At 39.8% G+C, this 22,859-nt stretch overlaps 1 protein-coding gene across 4 annotated transcripts in view; it reads right to left on the bottom strand.

Annotated features, from left to right (window-relative positions):
- The window catches only part of LOC132856575 (protein MTSS 1-like), a 29,645-nt gene extending 10,134 nt beyond the window's left edge, over positions 1–19,511 (bottom strand). For 3 of the 4 annotated variants that reach the window (XM_060886183.1, XM_060886182.1, XM_060886180.1), the window contains exons 1-6: positions 18,993–19,511; positions 11,922–11,983; positions 10,339–10,412; positions 5,096–5,180; positions 4,666–4,757; positions 4,320–4,394 (exon numbers count right to left, since the gene is read on the bottom strand). In XM_060886183.1, coding sequence (XP_060742166.1) covers positions 4,320–4,394; positions 4,666–4,757; positions 5,096–5,180; positions 10,339–10,412; positions 11,922–11,983; positions 18,993–19,064 — 460 coding nt within the window. In that variant the 5' untranslated portion in view covers positions 19,065–19,511. The remainder of the gene's footprint in view (positions 1–4,319; positions 4,395–4,665; positions 4,758–5,095; positions 5,181–10,338; positions 10,413–11,921; positions 11,984–18,992) is intronic. The other variant, XM_060886181.1, reaches the window with a different exon arrangement.
- Between the last annotated feature and the right edge of the window lie 3,348 nt (positions 19,512–22,859).

Here is a 22,859-nt window from a genome sequence, read left to right on the forward strand (position 1 = left end):
ATAAACTTTATCTTTATTTTTATCTTAATTTTTTTTTTCAGGTCTCCACACGGATGTGTTTCACTAAGGTCACTGACTGTGTTCTCAGGAACATGGTGTTATTTATGTGGGTGGCTGTCCTACCAGAGAAGCCTCCTGTTTATGCAAAACACACACACACACACACACATACAATAAGAATAAACAATGTGATATACTACACTGGAATGCGGCTGCGTTCCAGCTCAACGATATAAACATGCAATTTCGGTGTTAAGTTCGAGATCAGATCCTTGTGTAAGAAAGAATAAAGGAGGTGAATATTATGTTTTGTTTCAAATTCCTTTCTGCTGCGGAGAACAGAATCAGGTTTTCACACTCTAAACACTGTTTGTTGTGAAACGCCCACAGATCCCACTTTCAGGAAGTAACTCCACTCGAATAATTCTCTGAATAGAAATATGTACAAAAGGACATTAAATTTCCAAAACAATGGGGCTATATCTGAAACGATGCCGTATTGGGAAATATAATTATTTTATACGTTAAACTCACACCCATCTGGGATTAAGCGTGTGATGGAGGATGAAGATTTACATTTTGGAAATTGTTTATCGAGAGTGACTTACATTTTAATCTCATTTTACACAAATGAGCAATTGAGAGCCTTTGCTAAGGGGCCCAGTAGTGGCAGCTTGGTGTACCTGAGATTCAAACTCGCAACCTTCTAAAAAGTAGTCCAACACCTTAACCACTAGGCTACCACATGATGGCGGATAGAGGAAGTAGATAACGGCAAATCTGAAAGATTAAGGGGTGAAGGGATGGCAACGTCTTAAAAAAAAAAAAAAGGACAGTTTTAGTCACTTGCACATGCGTTTGCTTTCTTGATGTTGTAAGATGGGTTGCTTTGAGTAGCTCAGAAACTTCTGATTTACCCAGAAACAGAGACAGGAAGGTTACAGTAACTCAAATAACAACCGTGGTGAGCAGAAAAGCATCTCTTTATTCATTCGAACCCAGTGTAGCCTCATGCGCTGTGCTGCTGCCACCTGATTGGCTGACTGGATAATTGCATGAATGAGCAGATGTTTTTAATAAAGCGGTTGCTGTATGTATCTTAACCTTCATAAAGCACTTCCGTTGCCAGTAGTTGCAGACGGGAGTCCTGCCTTTTCTCTGGCTGAGGTACAAACTGGTGGTTTATTGTGTACTGTGCTCCCTATGTAGTGTGTTAAATTAATAGGAAGTCATTTGTGCTGAAAGCATTGTGTTCTGAAGGGATCTTAAAGTAAAGCAGTTATTATACATTTATTCAGCCTACGGCTTATACATCATCATTTAATACAGTTGGAAAGTGCTTGATCCAGAGCCTACAGTATACTGTCTCACACACACACGCACGCTCACTCGCTCCCTCACTCACTTACACGCTCCCTCATTCACACGCTCACTCACGCTCACACTCACACACGCACACACTCACACACACACTCACGCACACTCACGCACACACTCACACACACACACACACACACACACTCACACACACACTCACGCACACACACACTCACGCACACACGCTGGAGCAATTTATCGCAGCCAATTCACCTACCCACAGCTTTTTTGGAGGAGAACCCAGAGGAACATGAGGAGAAACCTTCCTGCTGCACAAGTGTGTTGCTCCTTTTTTATTGAAGCATGAAATGGGCAAAAATACAACTGATCTGTTTGATTATTTGTGTAAAAATGAGCCTGTATGGCACTGAAGGACACAGACTCTAGGATCAAAATCCACTATTATGTTCTCTGAGGTAAAACACACACATACTGTATCCGTCACACACACACACACACACACACACACACACACACACACACACACACACACACACACACACACACACACTCATACCCATCACACACACACTCACAGAAGCCTTCCCCAGGCCACACATCATCCTCACATACTGGAAGAAAGGGAAAATAACCTCCATGGCACCACAGTTCATTTCCACTGGCTGCTTAATCCAGGAAACTAACATGCAGGGTGTGTGTGTGTGTGTGTGTGTGTGCGTGTGTGTGTGTGTGAAGTGGCACGTAACAGATCAGCATAAAATTTCACAATAACATAGACTGGTGATGTGTGTATGAAACACCTGATTTAATAACAACAAACTAAACTAAACAGAGGTCTTTTGTTCTGTAGTGAAAATCCCGTCTTCCCCTGATTTCCCTCTGTCTTTCCCACAAAGATAATGTGCTCTCAAATCGCTAGAGCTGCTGATCTCCACCGACTTCAAAGAAACTTCAATCTTCAGTAGGTTACACATACTGTAGTAATAAAACTGCAATTACTCACAGCTTCGATATATATTATTAACTACATAAAAGACATCCTGTGATCCTCAGATTCCTGTTTTTTACCATCTGTGATGCTTTTCTGCTCACGGCGGTTGTAAAGAGTGATTCTTTTAAACCAGAAGTGTGTTGTTTAACCCTTATAACGCCTGCTGAGTCCAGATAAAGAGAAAGCTAAATCTCAGAAGTAGGAGTGTGAGCAGGATCGAGCTAATTAACAGCTTGTGTTAGAACCAACATGAAACCTGGCACTGAACTCATGGGCTGATGGGTAACATAGTTCTGACTGATTCGGCCTGATACGGAAGTTTACATTTGGCAGACGTCCTTATCCAGAGCGACTTACATTTTTAACTCATTGTATACGATCGCGCAATTAAGAGTTAAGGGCCTTGCTTAAGGGCCCAGCAGTGGCAGCTTGGGGGACCTGGGATTCCAACTTACAACCTTTCGATTAGTGGACCAACACTTTGGTCTTATGAGATGCAAAAGAGAAACAACGTTGGTTACAGGAAATTCTGTAGCCAATCAGATCGAGTTTAAATTAAAAAATTTTTTTTTTTCTTTTCGAGACCACCACACTGCATGTGTGTTACAGATATTTCACTCTCATCAAATAAAATTTCATTCCAAAGTTTACTGTGTTAATATGAGATCTTTTTGTTTTCCAGCAGCTGACAAAGATCTGATTAAAGTGGATTTGTAAAAGAACAGAGAGACCACGTCTAAACAGAAGGGTTGGGAGGGTTTCTGTGCCATTGTAGCTTTAAAGGTGGGACTCGTGAGAATGCTTTCTGTTTGCCTAAAGGGATCCACTGCAGTATCTGTGGATCAGGCTGTGGATCATCTGACATGATAACTTTTCCTGAGCTATGCTAATTTACGTTATGCCTGAAGAGTTGAGGGGAGAAATTTAAAAGCAGGCTGATGCTGAAGATGTTCAAGGCTGATGTCCTCATCATCTGTCCACTTTTCTCTTCAACTATTATGCTAACCCCAGCATCAACACGGTCACGCTCGTCATCTCACAGATCGCTAACAGCTAGATGACACAGTTGTGTTGCATTGCATACTGGAGCTTTGAGTCCAACATTTGCACCAAACTCTCTGATCCACCTGCTCTGGATTTCTCATTAATATGGTATCGAACACTGGACACAGTGAGTGAAGCTCTTGTGCTCTTGTTTTAGAAGCTAAAACCGAATCTGACCATTAGATTGAAATTGTACAAATTTTGCTCAGCAAAGAAAAAATAACAAACTAACAAACCCAAAGCACCCAAAACACATTAACACTAGATTCAGTACACACACCACAAACAGTTCACTCTGATCATATATGATGTGTTTCAGGGGGAAATCTTTCCTTCCTTTAATGTGTGTGTGTGTCTGTGACTGTGTGTGACTCTGTGTGTATATTTGAATGTGTGTGACTGTGTGTGTATATTTGAATGTGTGTGACTGTGTATGTGTGTACTGTATGCGCACGTGTTTGTGCATCAGATAGCGTGTGTGTGCGTGTATGTGTTTGTGCATCACATAGCGTTTGTGTGTATGTGTGTGCACATGCTCGTGTACATGTGAATGTGTGTGTTTGCATGCCTGCACAATTTTGTGTGTGTGTATGTGTGTGTGGTTGTCCATGTGTTTGTGTGTGTGCATGTGTGTGTGGTTGTCCATGTGTTTGTGTGTGCATGTGTGTGTGGTTGTCCATGTGTTTGTGTGTGTGCATGTGTGTGTGGTTGTCCATGTGTTTGTGTGTGTGCATGTGTGTGTGGTTGTCCATGTGTTTGTGTAACAGATAGCATATTTGTTAACATGTGAATATGTGTGTATGTGTTTACATCTGTCTGCATGCCTGCACACTTTTGTGTGTTTGTGCACGTACAGTATATATATGCATGCGTGTGTGTTTGGTTGTCCATAGTGCGTGTGTGTGTGTTTATGCGTGAACACTGGTCAATTGTGTAAAGGACTGACCTTTCTTTGCTTTCTTTTGCAGTTTAAGCGTATCTGAGGATTTCTTCTTGATCTCTTGCCGCGCTCGTTTGTATTCTGTCCAGACGGAGAGGGAAAAGAGACAGAGGGGAGTTTCTGTAATACTGTGAGGAGTTGTTTCAAAGTCAGCACAAGAAGAAAAACTCTTTAAAAAAATGTTTAAAAAAAAAAGCCTTTAAAGTGATCAGATGGATGTGTGATGAGTGAATAATCAGAGGCTGTGCAGTGTGTGTAAACAGACTGCAAATCAACGCCTGCAGCTACAGTATAAGACCCCTGCATGTGCGTGTGTGTGTGTGTGTGTGTGTGTGTGTGTGTGTGTGTGTACCTTTGGCATGGTCCTTATCCATAGTGTTGGTGACTCTCTTCCACTCCTCCATCTGCTCTTGCAGAGGGTTAATCAGTGAATCCACAAACACCCTGGACACAACACACACACACTTAGTAGAACTAATACAGACAAAAACACACTCAATACACACACTCACACACACACACACTCTCTCTGGTGGTGTGTTTGAGAGAGAATACACAACAGATTCCTGAACCAAAAATAGAAACACTCCAAACCTAAAAAGTACAAGTTAAGTTTCTTTTCCCAACTTAACTCAAGGGAAACATCTGGATTTCCTACAGCAGCTAGATCTGACAGTGTATGAGATACTCTTAACAGGTACAGTGTGTGTGTGTGTGTGTGTGTGTGTGTGTGTGTGTGTGTGTGTGTGTGTGTGTGTGTGTGTGTGATGTGCAGAGCTCACATTGAAAACTGTCTGATTTTGGCCTCAATGCTGCGGTGTCTCATACACATCCTGGTCAGAGCTGAACCGATGTCCCGGGTCGCACCTGTGATACACACACACACACACACACACACACACACACACAGACACAATGAGTGATCTATAAATGCGTGCCCTTTAAAAAAATGTGAATGTGTGTGTATGTGTTTAATCTGTCTGCATGCCTGCACACTTTTGTGTGTTTGTGCACGTATATATATGCATGCGTGTGTGTTTGGTTGTCCATAGTGCGTGTGTGTGTGTGTTTATGCGTGAACACTGGTCAGCTGTGTAAAGGACTGACCTTTCTTTGCTTTCTTTTGCAGATCAAGATTACAGTTTACTTATTTACAGTTTCTTTCTTGTGTAATATATGTGCAGAGATATATGTCACATGTAGTTTGTGTTCATAGGTTGAGCGCACACACACATGCACACCACACACGCACATACACACACACATACACACACTTGACATCTTCAATACAGTTTAAGAGTGTAAAACACTGAAACTTACTTTAATGTGTTTAATGTAACTGCATTTGTGTTTGTATGAGTGTGTGTATGTGTCTCTTTTGTGTGTGTGTGTGTGTGTGTGTGTGTATGTGTGTGTGTGTGTGTGTGTGTGTAAGAGAACATCGCAGATGGCTATGCCGGATCAAGGTGTGTGAGACTTTCCTCTACCTTCTGTTCCTCTCAGCATGAGAAAGAGTCAGAGTGAAACAGAGAGCAAGAGACAGAAAGAGTGAGACAGAGAGAGAGACAGAGAGAGAAGGCTTCTACCATATAACATTTTCATCTCCTCTACACTGTGACGATATCGGCACGCTCAAAAATACATGTCACGGATTGCACAAGACGTTGGGAGATTTATCTGGCATTCTGGCCCATGTTAACTCAGTGCATCTCACATTTCCGCCAGGTTTCTCAGTCGATGATCCACATGGACAAATACGCTGTGAAAACAGGCCGACTGTGTGCCAGCCTTCCCTACTCCATTACACCACCTCCACCAGCCTGGACTTTTGACACGAGGCAGGTTGGCTTCATGGATTCCTTCAGTTAGCTCCAAACTCTGAGCATCATCTGTGTGCCTCAAAAGAGGTCAAGGTCCCTCAGTGCAGGCTGCACTGTTACTCTGCTTCTGGATAATTAAATCCTTATTTACATTTATATTATTTCCTGTCCAGTGTCACCTAAATGAGGATGAGGTTCCCTTCTGAGTCTGGTTCCTCTCAAGGTTTCTTCCTCACATCATCTTAGGGAGATTTTCCTCACCACCGTCACCTCAGGTTTGATTATTAAGGATAAATGTTAGTGATAAATAGTAACTTAATTTTGCACTGTACAGTATTTATGCTGTTTCTATGCTTTTAGAAAGCTGCTTTGAGGCAACGTCCATTGTTAATAGAGTGATACTAATAAAATGAATGACGAGATAAAGAGAAAACTTATTTAACTTGCGTTTATTATGAGACTCATCTTATATTTGGTGACATTAAGCAACCGTATTTTCCAAGGGTGCCAATAATTATGAAACCAAGTCTATCTTTCTTTCTACCTATTCTTTTTTCACTTTGTAATTGTAACAAAATAAAAGAAAGAAACAGTTAGAGACTCACAGAGAGAGAGAGAGAGAGAGAGAGAGAGAGAGAGAGAGAGAGAGAGAGAGATTCCCACTGTATCTCTTTCCGTATCATTCTCACTGTCTATCTATCTTTATTAATAGCAGTGACACTGGGTCTGTGGATCACTGCAATGCAGCAGCACCTCCCTTCTCCATCTCACACACACACACACACACACACACACACACACACACACAGTCCTCTCCTTCTCTGGAAGCAGCCTGTATTACAGTGGGAACAATTCCCTCGAGTCCAACATTAATTGCCAAGTGTGTGTTTAATATCAGCATGTGACATTCTTGTGTGCATGTGTGTGTGAGTGTGAGAGAAAGAGAGAGAGAGAGAGAGAGAGAGAGAGAGAGAGAGAGAGAGAGACTGTTAGGATTTTCAGCCTTCCTGTGGTCAGTTTCCGCCTTCATAGCATGTCTCAAAGCCTGATGGCATCTGAAGTAGATGCACATTCTTTGGAGTCCTGACGTTCACCCACACTTGTGAGCGCATATATTACACACACACACACCAACGCTAGGGGGCGCCAACATAGTTGATGCTGTGTGCTGACCTTTCAAGAGTACAGCTGGGAGACTAACACACACACACACACACACACACACACACACACACACACACACAAACACACACACAGCCTGCATTTCTGAGCTACCGTGATGAGCTCTGTGTGTGTGTGTGTGTGTGTGTGTGTGTAGAGGGCCCTTCCTTCCAGGTCAGACAGTATAAAGTGTCTCACATTCTCTCTATAAATAATGTAAGCAAGAAATCCAACACCTACACACACATACACTGTATATATATCCACACACACACCTAACAGTCATATATATGGAATGCACACATGTGCGAGGTCTACTCATACCCAACATAGCTCTGCACTACATTCGCAGTTCTGTTTCAAATGACCTTGTTAAAATAAGCACATGAGCAGCCTGGCAACTTCACCTGAGTGTTTAATTCAGGATTTGATGACGACTGATGCTTTATCTCGTAACTGATGTCATCCTTTAAATACAACAGCATGCAGCATTAAAACCATGTAAAATGTCTTGGATGGAGAATAGAAATGCCAGAGAAATATGAACAAATGAAGCAGACAGATCTGAGTGTTCTCATGAGTATGAGTTTGGAGTGTGACTGTGGGGATTAGTGTTTATTCAGCCGCAAGAGCGTTAACGAGATCAGCCTCTGATGTTGGGATGACGATGAGACTCCAGTTCCAGTTCATCCCAAGGGTGTTGAGTGGGGTTGAGTCAGAGTCAAGGCTCAGTGCAGGACACTCGAGATCTTTCACTCTAACCTTGTCTCCTTCCTAAAGTAGAAAACTACTCCTTGGCCCTGCTGACCTCAACAACAGGTGAGCAAACACTAGTGAAACTTTTGAACCAGATTTGACATGAATTGAACTTAGAAGCTTGCGCTTTATAACATGTGACCTAATGTGATTTCAACGATGACTTTTTTTTTGCAGCTTGCTCTTGTCATTTTTCGAAGGAAGTGGATTAGTGTGTTGCTCCACACAAGATTTCCACCCCAGCATCGGGTCATTGGGTCTGCTCTGGCTACGCCCCTTGCGGTGAATGATTTTGAGACACAGCCTTGATGTCAGTCAGCGGCTCGGTATCTCTGGCCCAGGCGACCCAGCTGGGCAGATGGTGGCTCTGTTGTTCTTTACTGGTCCCATCCTGTTAAATGATGCTGTTTGATTTACACTAACGAGCTCTGGTTTCAGACTCCTCATCACTAATTAACAGTGCACATGCAGCGAGAGAGAGAGTGTGTGTGTGAGACAGAGAAAGAGAGAGTGTGTGTGTGAGAGAGAGAGAGAGAGAGAGAGAGAGAGAGAGGGAGTGTGCACACACACACAAACACTCAATACACTAGAATAAATGAAGAATGGATTAAGTATAAATAAGGGTTTCAGACATTCAAGATTCAGACATTTAGAGAGATAGAGAGAGAGAGAGAGAGAGAGAGAGAGAGAGAGAGATAGAGAGAGAGAGGGAGTAAGACAGAGAGCCAGAGAGAGAGCCAGAGAGAGAGAGAGAGAGAGAGAGAGAGAGAGCTGTGCTTCATAGCCACACCTCTCTGGCCAAAGAGATCTCCACAATTCACTTCCACATCAGAGTTTAATTCCCTACACACACACACACACACACACTCACACACACAAACACACACACAGGGTCCTGTTCTATCCTGTTGAACAGCTCAGCTAAAAATGAAAAGTCCCCTTTAACCCACAAGGTAGTCATTCAACTGGGGCTTGATGTGTTTGATGTGTTGAAGGTGCATGAAGAAAGATTAGTTTTTGTTTCCACACAAGATTAGGGCTCTAACAGACAGCTGTGTTTGACGGTTGAATGATTCCTGCACACGTTAATGAAAGAAGCTCCATCTGGAGAACTTTTGAGGGCCATTTAGTGTCTATAAAATAACTGACAGGAAGTGCATCTAAACCCAAACAGGCATTCTGGACCTGAGAGACTTTTGCTAAGACCACAACTAAGACCATATTATTTTGTATCATGAATTATAGCTATGATGCCAATGTGGCTAACAAAAAAGGAAGCTAATGAGACAAGTGGAAGTAAAACCACATAAAGTTGTGAAAATGAAAAAAAGTCATTTTAAGAAATAAAGAAAATAAAAATAATCTTCAGCCTTATATGAATCACTCAACTAAATGAATCACATGCATAAAAATCACAGGCAAAAATAAAATAAAAACAAATCCATCAGATAAATTAACTGTTTCTCAGGTCAACTTGTAAACATTTCATGTGAATATATAAATGGAAAAATAAACTAAACGTGCAAAATAAATCATTTTGAACTAAATGAATCAAATGAATTATTTAAACAAAAAAATGCAAAATTAAAAAAAAGATCTGATTTACACATGTAAATAAGAAATCAAATAAATGAATCAAATAAATGAATCATGTGTTTAAAGAATAATTACATAAAATTAAGGAATCAAATAAATGAATCAAATAAATGAATCATGTGTTTAAAGAACAATCACATAAAAATAAGGAATCAAATAAATGAATCAAATGAATGAATCATGTGTTTAAAGAATAATTACATAAAACATAAGGAATCAAATAAATGAATCAAATAAACAAACCAAAAAAATAAAAACAAATGAAATTTGTAACAAACTCTTGAAACATAAATCCCATGTAACTCAAAATGACTTAGGAGTTGGCAAAGAAAAAAAGTGATTCAAATGATAATTTATCATATTTATTTTGTTAAACACTGATTCATTCTGCTAGTTAATGGTTGATGTACAGTCTGAGTGTGTGATGACAGGCATGCAGCTGGCAGTTTGTGTGTAGCTGGAGTGAAAAACTACTGTAAAAGAGCACATTTCAGACTCTGAACATGTCTGAACTCATCGACTTCATTTAGTGTAAATGGAAACTGTATAAGTTTGAGTCCAGCTGTTCATCTGAGTCCATGAACTGTCAGTGAAGTGAGTCAAGAAGAGCCAGTTGTAACACATGTTAGTATCAGTCCTGGTGTGTTTGTGTGTGTGTGTGTGTGTGTGTGTGTGTGTGTGTGGTTTATTACCTCTGCTGCCTGTGGCTAAGTCTGCGACCTTCTGAAAGGCATCGAGGAACGCGGAGACTGCCACAACCGTAGCCCTGAGAAGACACACCACACACTCCTGAATACAATTTTCCCTCCACAAACATTTACATCATCTTACCAGTGTGTAATGTAAACAAACTTAAACCTCAGCGCTGGTAAATTTCAACAGCAAGTCATGTTTATATAGAGATGTAAAGTTATAAGAACAGCATATTTACAGGGACTCCACATAATGTTATTTAATAAAAAAAAACAAATATATATATATATATATATATATATATATATATATATATATATATATATACACATATATATATATATATATATATATATATATATATATATATATATATATATATATCCTTCCTGACGTAGTGAAGCTTGCTACAGAGAAATTGTATTCCCTGTTTATTTCTGGAAGGAGCTTCGGATCAGTCAGAACTGAAGCTGGAAGTTTAGCTGTAACATGGGACAGGCTTCAGATCTTTCCGGCACTTTCCATATTCTTGGTTACGCTACAGGCTGATTGAACAGGAAAAAAACTCCAGGTCAGGGAAGGTGTGTTTCTAGCTGCTATAATGTAAGCAATGACTGAAATTTGGTTCGTGGGCATTTCATGACGTTAAGCGTAACTACATAACCATATTACAATAACTCCGCCTTTTCATGTTAAGCGTAACTACAAGCGTAACTACATAACCATATTACAGTAACTCCGCCTTTTCACACCAAACCGTTATTAATTACTTTCCTATCACATCATGCCCAAAAATGTTGAATTCTTTATCTATGGAGTCCTTCAAAGATCAGAAGGCACAGACCACAGAAGGCGTGTCTTTGAGTTTCTATATTGTATTGTGGGCGTGTCTTTTGGGCATGATGAGTGGGCATTTTTTTATGTCCATATATGGAAAGAAGGGCATGCTTGTGGCTTGACTGGCATAGATGGTAACATGGGTGTGTCTTTAAACCCGTATATGGATTAACACGCTCATTGTATGAGGCGAGGGAACAGAGTGTAACTCCTAAAAACTTTTAACCTGGTGTGTTGTGTGTAAATAAAGAGAAAGCGTATTGTGGTGTACCTGTGGCTGCTGTGTGGTCTGTGTGTGACAGAAAGAATCAAAGAATCCTCGACGTGTTTCGACAGCGTTGCTCTTTTGGTGGTGATGAACGTTTGGGTGGGACGCCTGTTCGAACACATACACCCGCTCCCTACGATTCCTGTGTTCAGTAATGTTCAGTGTGCCGGTTAACACATTCCCGGCTGACACGAGTCGTGAAAGATGAGACATCGAGTGTGATATGTGAGCCCTATGAGAGCGCAGCTGCCTCATCCGTGTGCTGACAATTCACACAGAGCGGCATGACAGAACCGCATTTACGCTTGTGTGTGTGTCTGTGTGTATGTGTGTGTACATATACACACTTACACATGGCGTTTACACACACAGTGTACTGATAAGGAAGATGGACAGGGTTTCTACTCTGAATGTAGGGTCAGATTTTAGAAGAAAATGATTGAGTGTGTTATAAGGAAATGAAAATGGAAGCCTCACCTGAGCTGCGCCTGCAACTTTCCAGCCTTGCTGATGAAATCCTCCCACACCGGGTAGCTGCCCTGCAACAGGAGAGAAAGAAAAAAAAATCTTTTCTTCATGCACTCATCTCTTTAGAGACTTTAAAATACCCCACACATACAGTTCATTCATAATAACCGTTTCTCTCTCATTATCCTCTCACCCTTTACCTCCCCTAATCTCTCTCATTATCTCATTCTGCTTTGGCTGTTTACCTTCACCTTACCTCTCTCTCTTTCTCTCTCTCCGTCTGTCGCTCTCTCTTTGTCCTTCTGTCTGTCTCTGTCTCTCTGACAATCTCTTCTCACTTTTTCTCTGTCTGTCTTTCTGATTGTCTATCTGTCTGTCTCTTTGTATGCCTCTCTCTATCTCTGTCTGTCTTTCTGTCTCTTTCTGTCTGTCGGTCTCTCTCTCTCTGTCTTTCTGCCTGTCTTTCTGAATGTCTCTCTCTGTCTCTCTCACTGTCTCTCGCTCTCTCTCTCTCTCTCTCTCTGTCTTTCTGCCTGTCTCTCTGTCTATCTCTGGCTGTCTCTCTAAATGTCTCTCTCTATCTCTTCTGTTTCTCTGTCTCTTTCTCTCTCTCACTGTCTCTCTCTCTCTCTCTCTCTCTCTGTCTTTCGGCCTGTCTCTCTGTCTATCTCTGGCTGTCTCTCTAAATGTCTCTCTCTATCTCTTCTGTTTCTCTGTCTCTTTCTCTCTCTGTCTGTCTCTCACAGTCTCTCTATAAATAAATAAATATCCAAACAGATTTAAATGAAGTCTAATTACATAAACAAACAGACAGGTTTAATCAATGTTATTATTTTGTACTTTTCCTACAGGTCTCATAATTCTCCTCCATCTGCCAGAGAATTCTTTTAGTCGAAGCTGCACTTGAAATAAAAGGCGCGTTGTTTGTGAACAAATAATAAAGTAACGTATAAGATATTCCAAAGTAAATTTATGAGCTAAAGTTACTCAACACCTCAAAACCAAATGGAGATACGGAAGACGTTTCCTCAAACTTCCTCTCCTACTCCTCATCACTGATCGACACTCATCCCTGGCAGTGTGTGTTTACTCATCCCTGGTTCAGTAGAGATCTTTGGGGCGGGGCTTTGAGATCGACCGTGTATGAGATTTAAAAATGAAATATAAAAAAAATTTAATTGGGCTAAATTGCTAAAGTGAGCTGTGTACGACATGTTAGTGTGTGTCCTACTGAAACCAGACTACTTTATTTAATGGCTGTTCAGAGGTTTTGGGAAAGACCCACACGTTGGCTGGGATACACAAAATTTGCACTCGTGTACTATATGAAACAACACATTTCTTATGTGATAAAGCACATGAATATATTTGCTGGCCAATTGTCAGAGACCTGGGCTAAAAATCACAAGCTTTTCTCATGATCTTCTCATAATGATAAATCTCGTTTCCCGTCTCAAGGCTCCATCAGAGACTTGCATGATAGAAACTTGATTGTAGCTTGTTAATGTGATTATTCAGTGATGTTCACAGAGCAGGTGCAAGTCAAAGAAGAGATGAAGAACATTTAACTGTGTGTGTGTCTGTGTGTGTGTGTGATGTCTCCCTCCATGCCTCATCCCTGCCTCTCAGAGTTTGATAACCGGAGGCAACATGTGTTGCCTTGGCAACGTGAGAGGCGGCAGAACTGGAGCCATGACGCTGCAGTCTTCCCTGTCAACACACACACACACACACACACAAACTGCAGACCACAGAGAACACCGGATTAACGCTCCGTCTCTGCACGTGCCTCAACCACACGATCACCTAAAATCCCCTTTAACCATAAAAATATCTGTAAATATGTTTAAAGCTAATAAATGATAACGTCTGAGTTTGCTTGCCTTTGCGTGTGTGCTTTGGATGTGTGCGGCAGTTAGACAGCCATCTTTTATGTAGCTTCAGTTTGCTGTAATAGCCGCATTAACCGCGTTCACTTTTTTTATTCTTTAAATCAGGGTGTCGTCATGATACAGTGCGCGCACACACACATACACACACACCCTTACTCTGGGCTATGTATTTCAAAGCTTGTTATTCATTAAAAATAAGACATGTCTCAACACCCTCTCTCTCTCTCTCTCTCTCTCCCTCTCTCTACCATGCTGCAGAAATGATACTGTAAACTGAAACACACACACGCACACACACACACCTAGGAGCAATTTAGAGTCAGCAATCTTAAGAACCCAGAGAAAGCCTTCATGGACACACAGACATACGAATCGTGTCCATTTCTGAGCCAAGATCCGGTTTGAATCATAAACTGTATCTAAACTGATAATGATGTTTAATAGTTTATTATTATGGTTTAATGTTGTTGAATTTTGGTGAATCATTTAGTTCCTGGTATCCCTTATTTTATATCAGCTAGAAATAGAGCTGTTCATTAACTAGAATCTATTATCAGGAAACTGAAGCACTATGTATCATGTTGTGAAGACTTTCCTGTGGTGGAAAAACTAAACTGATCTGAACTGAACTGAATCAAATCATATGGGTATGAGTAATAGACTGGAGTGAATCGAATCATATCGGTATCAGTAATAAATTGAGGTAAATTGAATCATATCGGTATCAGTAGTGAACTGAACTGAATCAAATCATATCAGTATCAGTAATGAACTGAAAAAAATGTAATCATATCGGTATTAGTAATAAACCTGAATGAATTGAATCATATTGGTATCAGTAATGAACTGAAGTAAATTGAATCATATCCGTATCAGTAATAAACTGAACTGAATCAAATCATTTTGGTATCAGTAATGAACTGAAGTGAATAGAATCATATCCATGTCAGTAATAAACTGAACAGAAGTGAATTGAATCATATCAGTAATGAACTGAAGTGACCTGAATCATATCAGTATCAGTAATGAACTGAAGTGAATTGAACCATATTGGTATAAACAATGAACTGAAATGAAATGATACTTTTTTACATTTGGACTTTTTGTAACAGATTTTATGCTACGTATCAAGACAGATATTGTTTAACCTGAAAAACGGAGACTCACATTCCTGCTAATAATCTTTTACTTTATTATTTTTATTTGTTTTTAATGACTTTTTCAGTAGTTTATAGTACCAAAACCCATTGGTATTTTTTGCTGCGTTGTCTTTTTGGATTTAAAATTCCAATAGCTTTTACTGTCACATTTGCAATGACAATACGGATGTCAAGACTGACAACACTGTAGCTGTTACTACATTTACAGCATTTAGCAGACGCCCTTATACAGTTATACAGAGCGACTTATATTTTATCTCATTTTTATACAACTGAGCAATTGAGGGTTAAGGGGCCCAGCAGTGGTAGCTTGGTGGACGTAGGAATCGAACTCACAACCTTCCGATTTGTAGCCCTTAACCACTAGGCTACCACTTCCCTACCATGTAGCCCTTAACCACTAGGCTACCACTTCCCTACCAGAGGTTTCACTCTAGACCTCTGATGGCATTAAAGGGTTCGTGTTTAGCGTCCGTTTCAAACGAGTGCGATGCTGCTGTCAGTGGAGCTGAAGATGCTGCTTCCATGTTGGCAAGACAGCCAAGCACTGGAGTGTGCAAAATACAGCCCAAAGCCACCGCCTACCTAAGCAGGCTCGTCCCACAGGGGGAAGGTGGGGTAATAAAATAAAAGCATCACAAACACTGTGCATGTTGGAAACTGCGGTAACTGATCCGACACATGCGTCTTGTTCCTTCAGGTTAAACACAGTGATTACAGCATGACCAGACATGGGTGGCGTGACCTCCAGCACAGAGCTGAGCACAGACAGGGCTGATCAGGGTGAACGGGATTAGTGCTGAAGCAGCAATGAAACAAAGTGCAGATGATTTAAACCTCTCTGAAACGCTCTAAGGCTTTATAGAAGGCTATTCGTTAGATTCATGTCGATCATGGTTGAAAAGTAAAGAATGCAAATCTCATGGCACCTTCTGGTGATAAAAATACATCATCGTTGATCATAAATCTCCTCGCACCATGCCACATAATAATAATTATAATAATAATGTAATGTGTTAGTTTTCAAGATTGAATTGCCTCCTGGTGATCCAGCAGCAGGATCCAGGGAGGTAACCCAGCCACTGAAGAGTTAACTCTCAGTACCGGTCCCAAGCCCGGATAAAAAAAAAAATGGGAGAATTGAGTCAGGAAGAGCATCCAGAGTAAAACATGTGGCAAATCTAATATGAGGGTGATGTGATCTGCGTTGGCGACCTCAAACAGGAAGCAGCCGGAAAAAATTTTGTTTTCATGATTGAATAACACGTTGTGCTGTAATGTTTTTTCTATGTCTTGAAATGAATACAACAAAAACAAGTGCTGGAACAGATGACTCCTCCCATAGGTCAAATAAACATCTCCTGAAGGAAACTGAAACAAAACAGTCCCTCGGTGTGAGCAAGTGTTCGTATATTGTCTGGAGTCTCACCCAGCATCCGGTCTCGAGCCCAGGATCCCCAGTGAACCTGACTAGCTTTCATACAGTATTGGTAGATGATGACATCACTGATGAACGCTACATGATGGTGTGTGTTACTGAACTGACTGCTGGTGCATTTTGGGACTAAAAATTGTTCATGATGTTACTTTCATTTCAAAAACCCTGGTTCAGGATTATTAATTGTTCATTTGTGCATTGGCAGCTGAGATGATGCAGCAAGCCTGGAGTTTAACAGGAGCTTTACCAGGGGCTTGAGAACACACACACACACAGACACACACACACAGACACACACACACACACACACACACACACAGACACCTGCTTTCTTCAGCAACTCAGAGAAACTGTGTCAACTGTCAGTGTAAACTATAAAAAGTAAGCTTTAAGGAGCATCCAAATGTTCATTCAGTAATGAACACTGACGTGGGTGAAGCAGTGTAAAAGAGGGAAGGGTTATAATGTTGAATAAACACTTTAAGGCTTAGGGTATGACCTACAGTGCTCAATAAACACTGACTGTGTGAAATAAACAGCAACATGCTTGAATGAACTTACTGTACGCTGTGTTGAATGTACAGCTGTTCAATAAACGGTTCTTGTTAACACCTCTAGTTCCAAATAAACACCCACAATAAATAAAAAACATTGTAGGGAATAAACACCTACAGTGTTGAATGGGCATCTGCCGTATTAAATACATGTCTGCACTGTGAAATAAACACCCATATGTTACCTACAAGGCCACATTAATATGAACACATAGCACTTGTGGTTTTAAATGCATACCCACAGTGTTAAAGAAACACCCCAGTATTGTATAAAGACCTACAATGTCGAATAAACATCTACAATTTTGAATGTGTATGTGCCGTATAAAATACATACCTGCAGTGTTGAACAAACACCCACAGTATTGCATAAGCACCTACAGCACTAAATAAACACCTACAGTGTAGCATACACATCTTCAGTATTGAATGGGTGTTTGTAGCATTACATAAATCTGCAGTTCTGAATCTGTATGAAATACCTGAAGTGTTGTATAAACACCTACAGCATTGAATGTGCACAACATTAAATGCATTCTGACAGTGTTGAATAAATAAATAAATAAATATAGTAATAAACACCTACATGACAGTGTAAACAGTTGCAGTGTTTATATGCTCTATAAGCCATAACAGTGTTCAGTAAAAACTTATCTGGTATTATAAAGAGCTTTAGTGCCATGGAAACACTTACAGGGAGGTAAAAACACCTACAGTGTTCTATAAGCCATTAGAGTTTTAAATAAAAACCCCATGGGGTAGTATAAACACCTAAAGCATAGTATAACATCCTGCAGTATTGTAGAAACACTTACAGGGTAGTATAAACACCTTCAGTGTTCTATAAACCATTAGAGTTTCGAATAAAAACCTATGGGGTAGTATAAACACCTATAGAGCTGTAGAAACACTAACAGGGTAGTATGAATACCTAGTGTGTTCTTTAAAACATTAGTGTTTTGAATAACAACCCCATGGGGTAGTGTAGTAGAACACCTATAGTGCAGTATAAACCTTACACTTTTGTTGAAACACTTAGAGGGTGGTATAAATCGTTACAGCCTTGAATAAATACCTATAGTGTAGTATAAACACTTACAAAGTTGTAGAAAAACCAGCAGGGAACTATAAACACCTTCTGTATAGTATACACATCTACAGTATTTGAGAAACACATACATGGTAACATAACCTACAGTGTTGAATAAACACCTACAAGCTCAAATTAACTTTCAGTGCTGAACTACGTAACAGTGTAAAAGTGAACACACAGTGTTTAATTAATCAGGATTCTCTCACATTAAGATCTTGCTGTAAGAAAAACACCATGTTAACAGTGTAAGTGTTTATTTCATGCTGTATTAAAGGTGTTTATTTATCACTGTATAAATTAACACCTGCAGCACAGTGCTGGGACATTCAGCACTGCATGTGTTAGTCTGACAGTGTGGTAAATTTAACACTGCATGGCTCTGACATGAATGGGGTTTGTGTATTTCAGGGCTCTAACCACGCGCACACACACATATACACACACTCATACACACACACACATACACACACATATATGTACACACATATATGTGTATATGTGTGTGTGTGTATACTGTATGTATATACACACATATATACACACACACACACACACACACATATATATACATACACACACACACACACATACACACACACAAACACACATATACACACACAAACAAACACACACACACATACACACACAAACACACACACACACACACACAGACGCTCTCACATACAAACACACACAGACGCACACACACATACAAACACACACAGACGCACGCACACACACATACACACACAGACGCACACACACATAGACACACACATACACACACACACTCCTAAGGCCACAGCAGCTGCCAGGCAACCCGCAGCATCTCCATCATCTGCCCATAAAACCCCGTGATGATCATGAACCCCTCAGGATTTACATTACAGATGAACGCCAGTACAAAGCGCTGTAGGACACCGGACAGTGTCAGTAACGTTACCTTCATGTCGGTGATGACTGTTTGGAACAGACCTCCTAACGCGCTGCACTCTCTCTCCATCACCGCCTCCATGTCCGAGTCGCTACTAAACCTCGTTAATAACGTGTTACACGGTGATCGGTTACTCGGTAATAACGTGTTACACGGTAATAACGTGTTACACGGTGATCAGTTACTTGGTAATAACGTGTTACACGGTAATAACGTGTTACACGGTGATCGGTTACTCGGTAATAACGTGTTACACGGTGATCGGTTACAAACCGCCGCTTGAGGAACAGAAACGGTTCAGTCACTAACGTGACGCGTTACCGACGGTTGCCATGGCGATAATGTAACCATGTTTCCCTCGGACGACTCATTAAAACACGCAAAATTGAAATAAAACCCGGAAACATGGCGGAACGTCCAAAAAAATAACAAGAAGAAAGCACGGAGTTGTTCAGTCACTGCACCTTGTTGGTCATCTTACGCGGTTACGTCGCCGGTACACCGCGCGCTGGCTGTAGAGCGCGCGCGTGACTGACAGCCACAGAAGCCACGCCTTCTTCTCTCAGTGGAAACAGCCAGGTCTGTTACGACTCACTTTAATGAATCGATTCTTTCAAACTTATTGAACCACAGTGTATTAGACAGACTGGATTGAATCGATTGAATTGATACTTTTAATTAAACCCGAATAAGGCAAAATAAAGTTGAATTCATTCAATTTTACTTCACGGAGACATAATTGCTTCATCTACCAAACCAGTTCAAGTGTGTCAAACTGCAGGACTTATGATTTATTTGATTCGTATTTGATTTACAACAACCATTTAAATCGAATCGTTTGACTGAATCGAACTACCAACGTGTTGATTTATTTTCGTCAAGCACAGCAACATAGTGGAAGAAATAAAACAAACAAACATCAGTTGACGAAATCCAGAAAATTCAGTTTACAAAGAAACGAAACCTCAATTGTTATCTATTAAAACAGACAAAATAATTACTGTACATGTGGAAATAGGATTTGTGAAAAACAACTCAACACCGCCATCTAGTGTTTACTAACGTCCATTGATTCATAACAGGTTTATAGGGTAGTTTATTTCTAAAAGTTGTCTCTCTACCTGGCCTGATATTTTGCCTAAAACACAAGACAACTAGATTATAAAAACAAATTGTAACTTTAATACCAATACACCATTAGCATCTATATTAGAGGATGTAAACTCATATAATCTAAAATTATGAGTTTATAAAAATTATGAGTTTATAAAAAAATCATATTCAAGTATTACACAAAACGTAACTAGAGATTTTATGTTTTTTGTTTGCAATCTAGCATTGTTTTTATTATTGTTGTGTTGGTTGATGAGGAGCGTTTGTGCCTTATATACTATTGATATACTATTACTCAGGACAGCCACTAGATGGCACTGTGTCCACTGTTTTTTAATGAATACTATGCAATGAGTGATAAAAAATATACCAATACAAATATTCAGAGAAAAAAACAGAGAAGTTGGTCATATGGAAAAGTATTAGAATCATTGAATTGAACATTATTGTCTTGTGTTTTGGCGTTTTGTTTAAATATTAAACGTGGCCCCCCTGAATCAAGGGTAAAACATATGTAAATGAGGGGATGTGGTACCTCAGTGGTTAAGCTGTTAGATTACTGATCAGAAGGTCATGAGTTCGAATCCCACGTCCACCAATTTGCCCCAGAGCAAGGTTATTAACCCTTAATTGCTCAGATGTATGAATTGAAATTAAACTCACTCTGTATGAGTGTCTGCTAAATGCCTTAAATGTAAATCATGTCATATTTTAAGTGACCACTAGATGACAGTATTGCAGTTCATAAGATATCCATAGACACAATTATATATTTCCTCTATTGATTCCAGCCTATTTTTTTTTTTTTAAATACATTATTATGGTGCTTTAATCAGTCCTAAACTCATTTTAGTTACATTTAGCTCATGTTATCACCTACATTATGACAATGATATGGACTAGATATCACTTCATAAGCCTGCAGTTTATGATCATTAAGACACCAGTATGTGTATTTATCTGATTTGAAGACTTTCCTGTGGTGGAAAACCTAATGGAATATCCGTGTGTATGACTGTAACAAATCACTGATACTGAAAACAATTACACTCATTCAAACTCTTGATTATTCCTTACTGAGAGCCTGTTATACAAGACTCTGTATAAGGTTCAGTAGAAACAATAATGTATATCATATGTGTCAAACTCAAGGACCGCGGGCCAAATGTGGCCCGCCACGTCAGTTTATGTGGCCCGCGAGAGCTGAAAAGGTCTGATTATCTTATAGTAAATAAGTCAAAAGGGTGCATTGACCATAAACTACATTTCCCATAATGCATGATGGTCATGGTAACCGTGAAGTGTCTGCATCCCACCACTAGGCTGCAGTGTTTTCACATCAGTGCCATTTTCAGAATTAAGAAATACAAACAATGATCCCAAAATGTCCAGGAAGAGAAAAATTGATGCAGATGGAAGGCTGTTTCAAGAAAGATGGGAAGGCGATTATATGTTTGTGCTTCAAGGAGAAAAAACGATATGTCTTTTGTGTTATAAGGCAGTGGCGGTTGTCAATGTGTACAATCTACGTCGGCATTTAAAACAAAGTTAATGTCATAACTTGTTATTTATCCTTATTCACTTGGATAGTTTGATCGTTGGTTGATGGATTAATGTGTGTTTCATAAGCTGACAAATTAAAAGGATTTATGTTATAATAGAGCAACAAGCAAACATTTCTTTTTACATTTATGCAAATATATATATGTAATAATTGTAAGTTGAATAATAAAAATCCAGAGTTATTTAATATTAAGGAGTAGTTGCATTTATTTTACATTACATTTAGTTACATTTGGCTACATCTATACTGTCTCAAAGTTACATCTGGCCCTTTGAGGGCAACCATTATGCTGTTGTGGCCCCTGATCTATATGAACAAGTGCATTAACATCAGTGTGATTTGTCTTACTGTCAGAACTGCTGCTACAGGAATTGAATCAACAAAATCCCAGTATAAAGGTGCACCAGTGACTGTGAAACTCATGATTGATGAATTTAATATCAGGGCCGGTGGGAAAAGCACAAACCTCCACACAATTATTGCACTGGTGGGAAATGATGAGCTTTGTGACAAACTCTCGCTTTCTCAGACTTTTCCATGTTTAGAGGAGGGATAATGTGCAGTCCGGTCTCTGAATGGTGCCGAGATGACAGGCAAATACATGCTTATTAAACAGGCTGCTATTAGGAAATCACACACACACATCTGAGAGTGTTATCACATCTGCTTAAAGACAGACACACACCACGTGCTTTACTGTTTTACAACAGGCACCAATTTTTCCACCCAATTTCCCTTTACACTGTCCCCACAAATCGCCTCAATTAAGTTCCTACACCTGCTCTCGCTCTGTGATGTCACACAGACTTCCTGTTTTTTAGGACACAATAGTATTTAATGTCTACATCTATGAACACCAACAACCATCTAGCCAAGCAAGAAAGTAACAAGGTGTGATTTGAGTTTTGGAATTAATGGAATAAGTGAAAAATGTTTTCAATTAACTGTTAGTTAGATTAGCATCATAACTGCAGTGCAAAAAGCCAAATAAACAAACTTCAGACAGCGTACACAAGAGGCAAACAGCTAACAATTAGCATGTTCTTGCCAAAAACATTAGAAAAATGTTCTTTAGGATCAGGGTGTGCAGATATTAGACCTAACATATATGTTAAGTCTAATATTAAGACCATTAACATATATGTTAAGTCTGATATGTCTGCTATTAGACTTAACATATAATTCTGTCAGTTCATTGT

Source organism: Tachysurus vachellii, chromosome 14 (genome assembly GCF_030014155.1).
Source record: "Tachysurus vachellii isolate PV-2020 chromosome 14, HZAU_Pvac_v1, whole genome shotgun sequence".
NCBI classification, from domain to species: domain Eukaryota; kingdom Metazoa; phylum Chordata; class Actinopteri; order Siluriformes; family Bagridae; genus Tachysurus; species Tachysurus vachellii.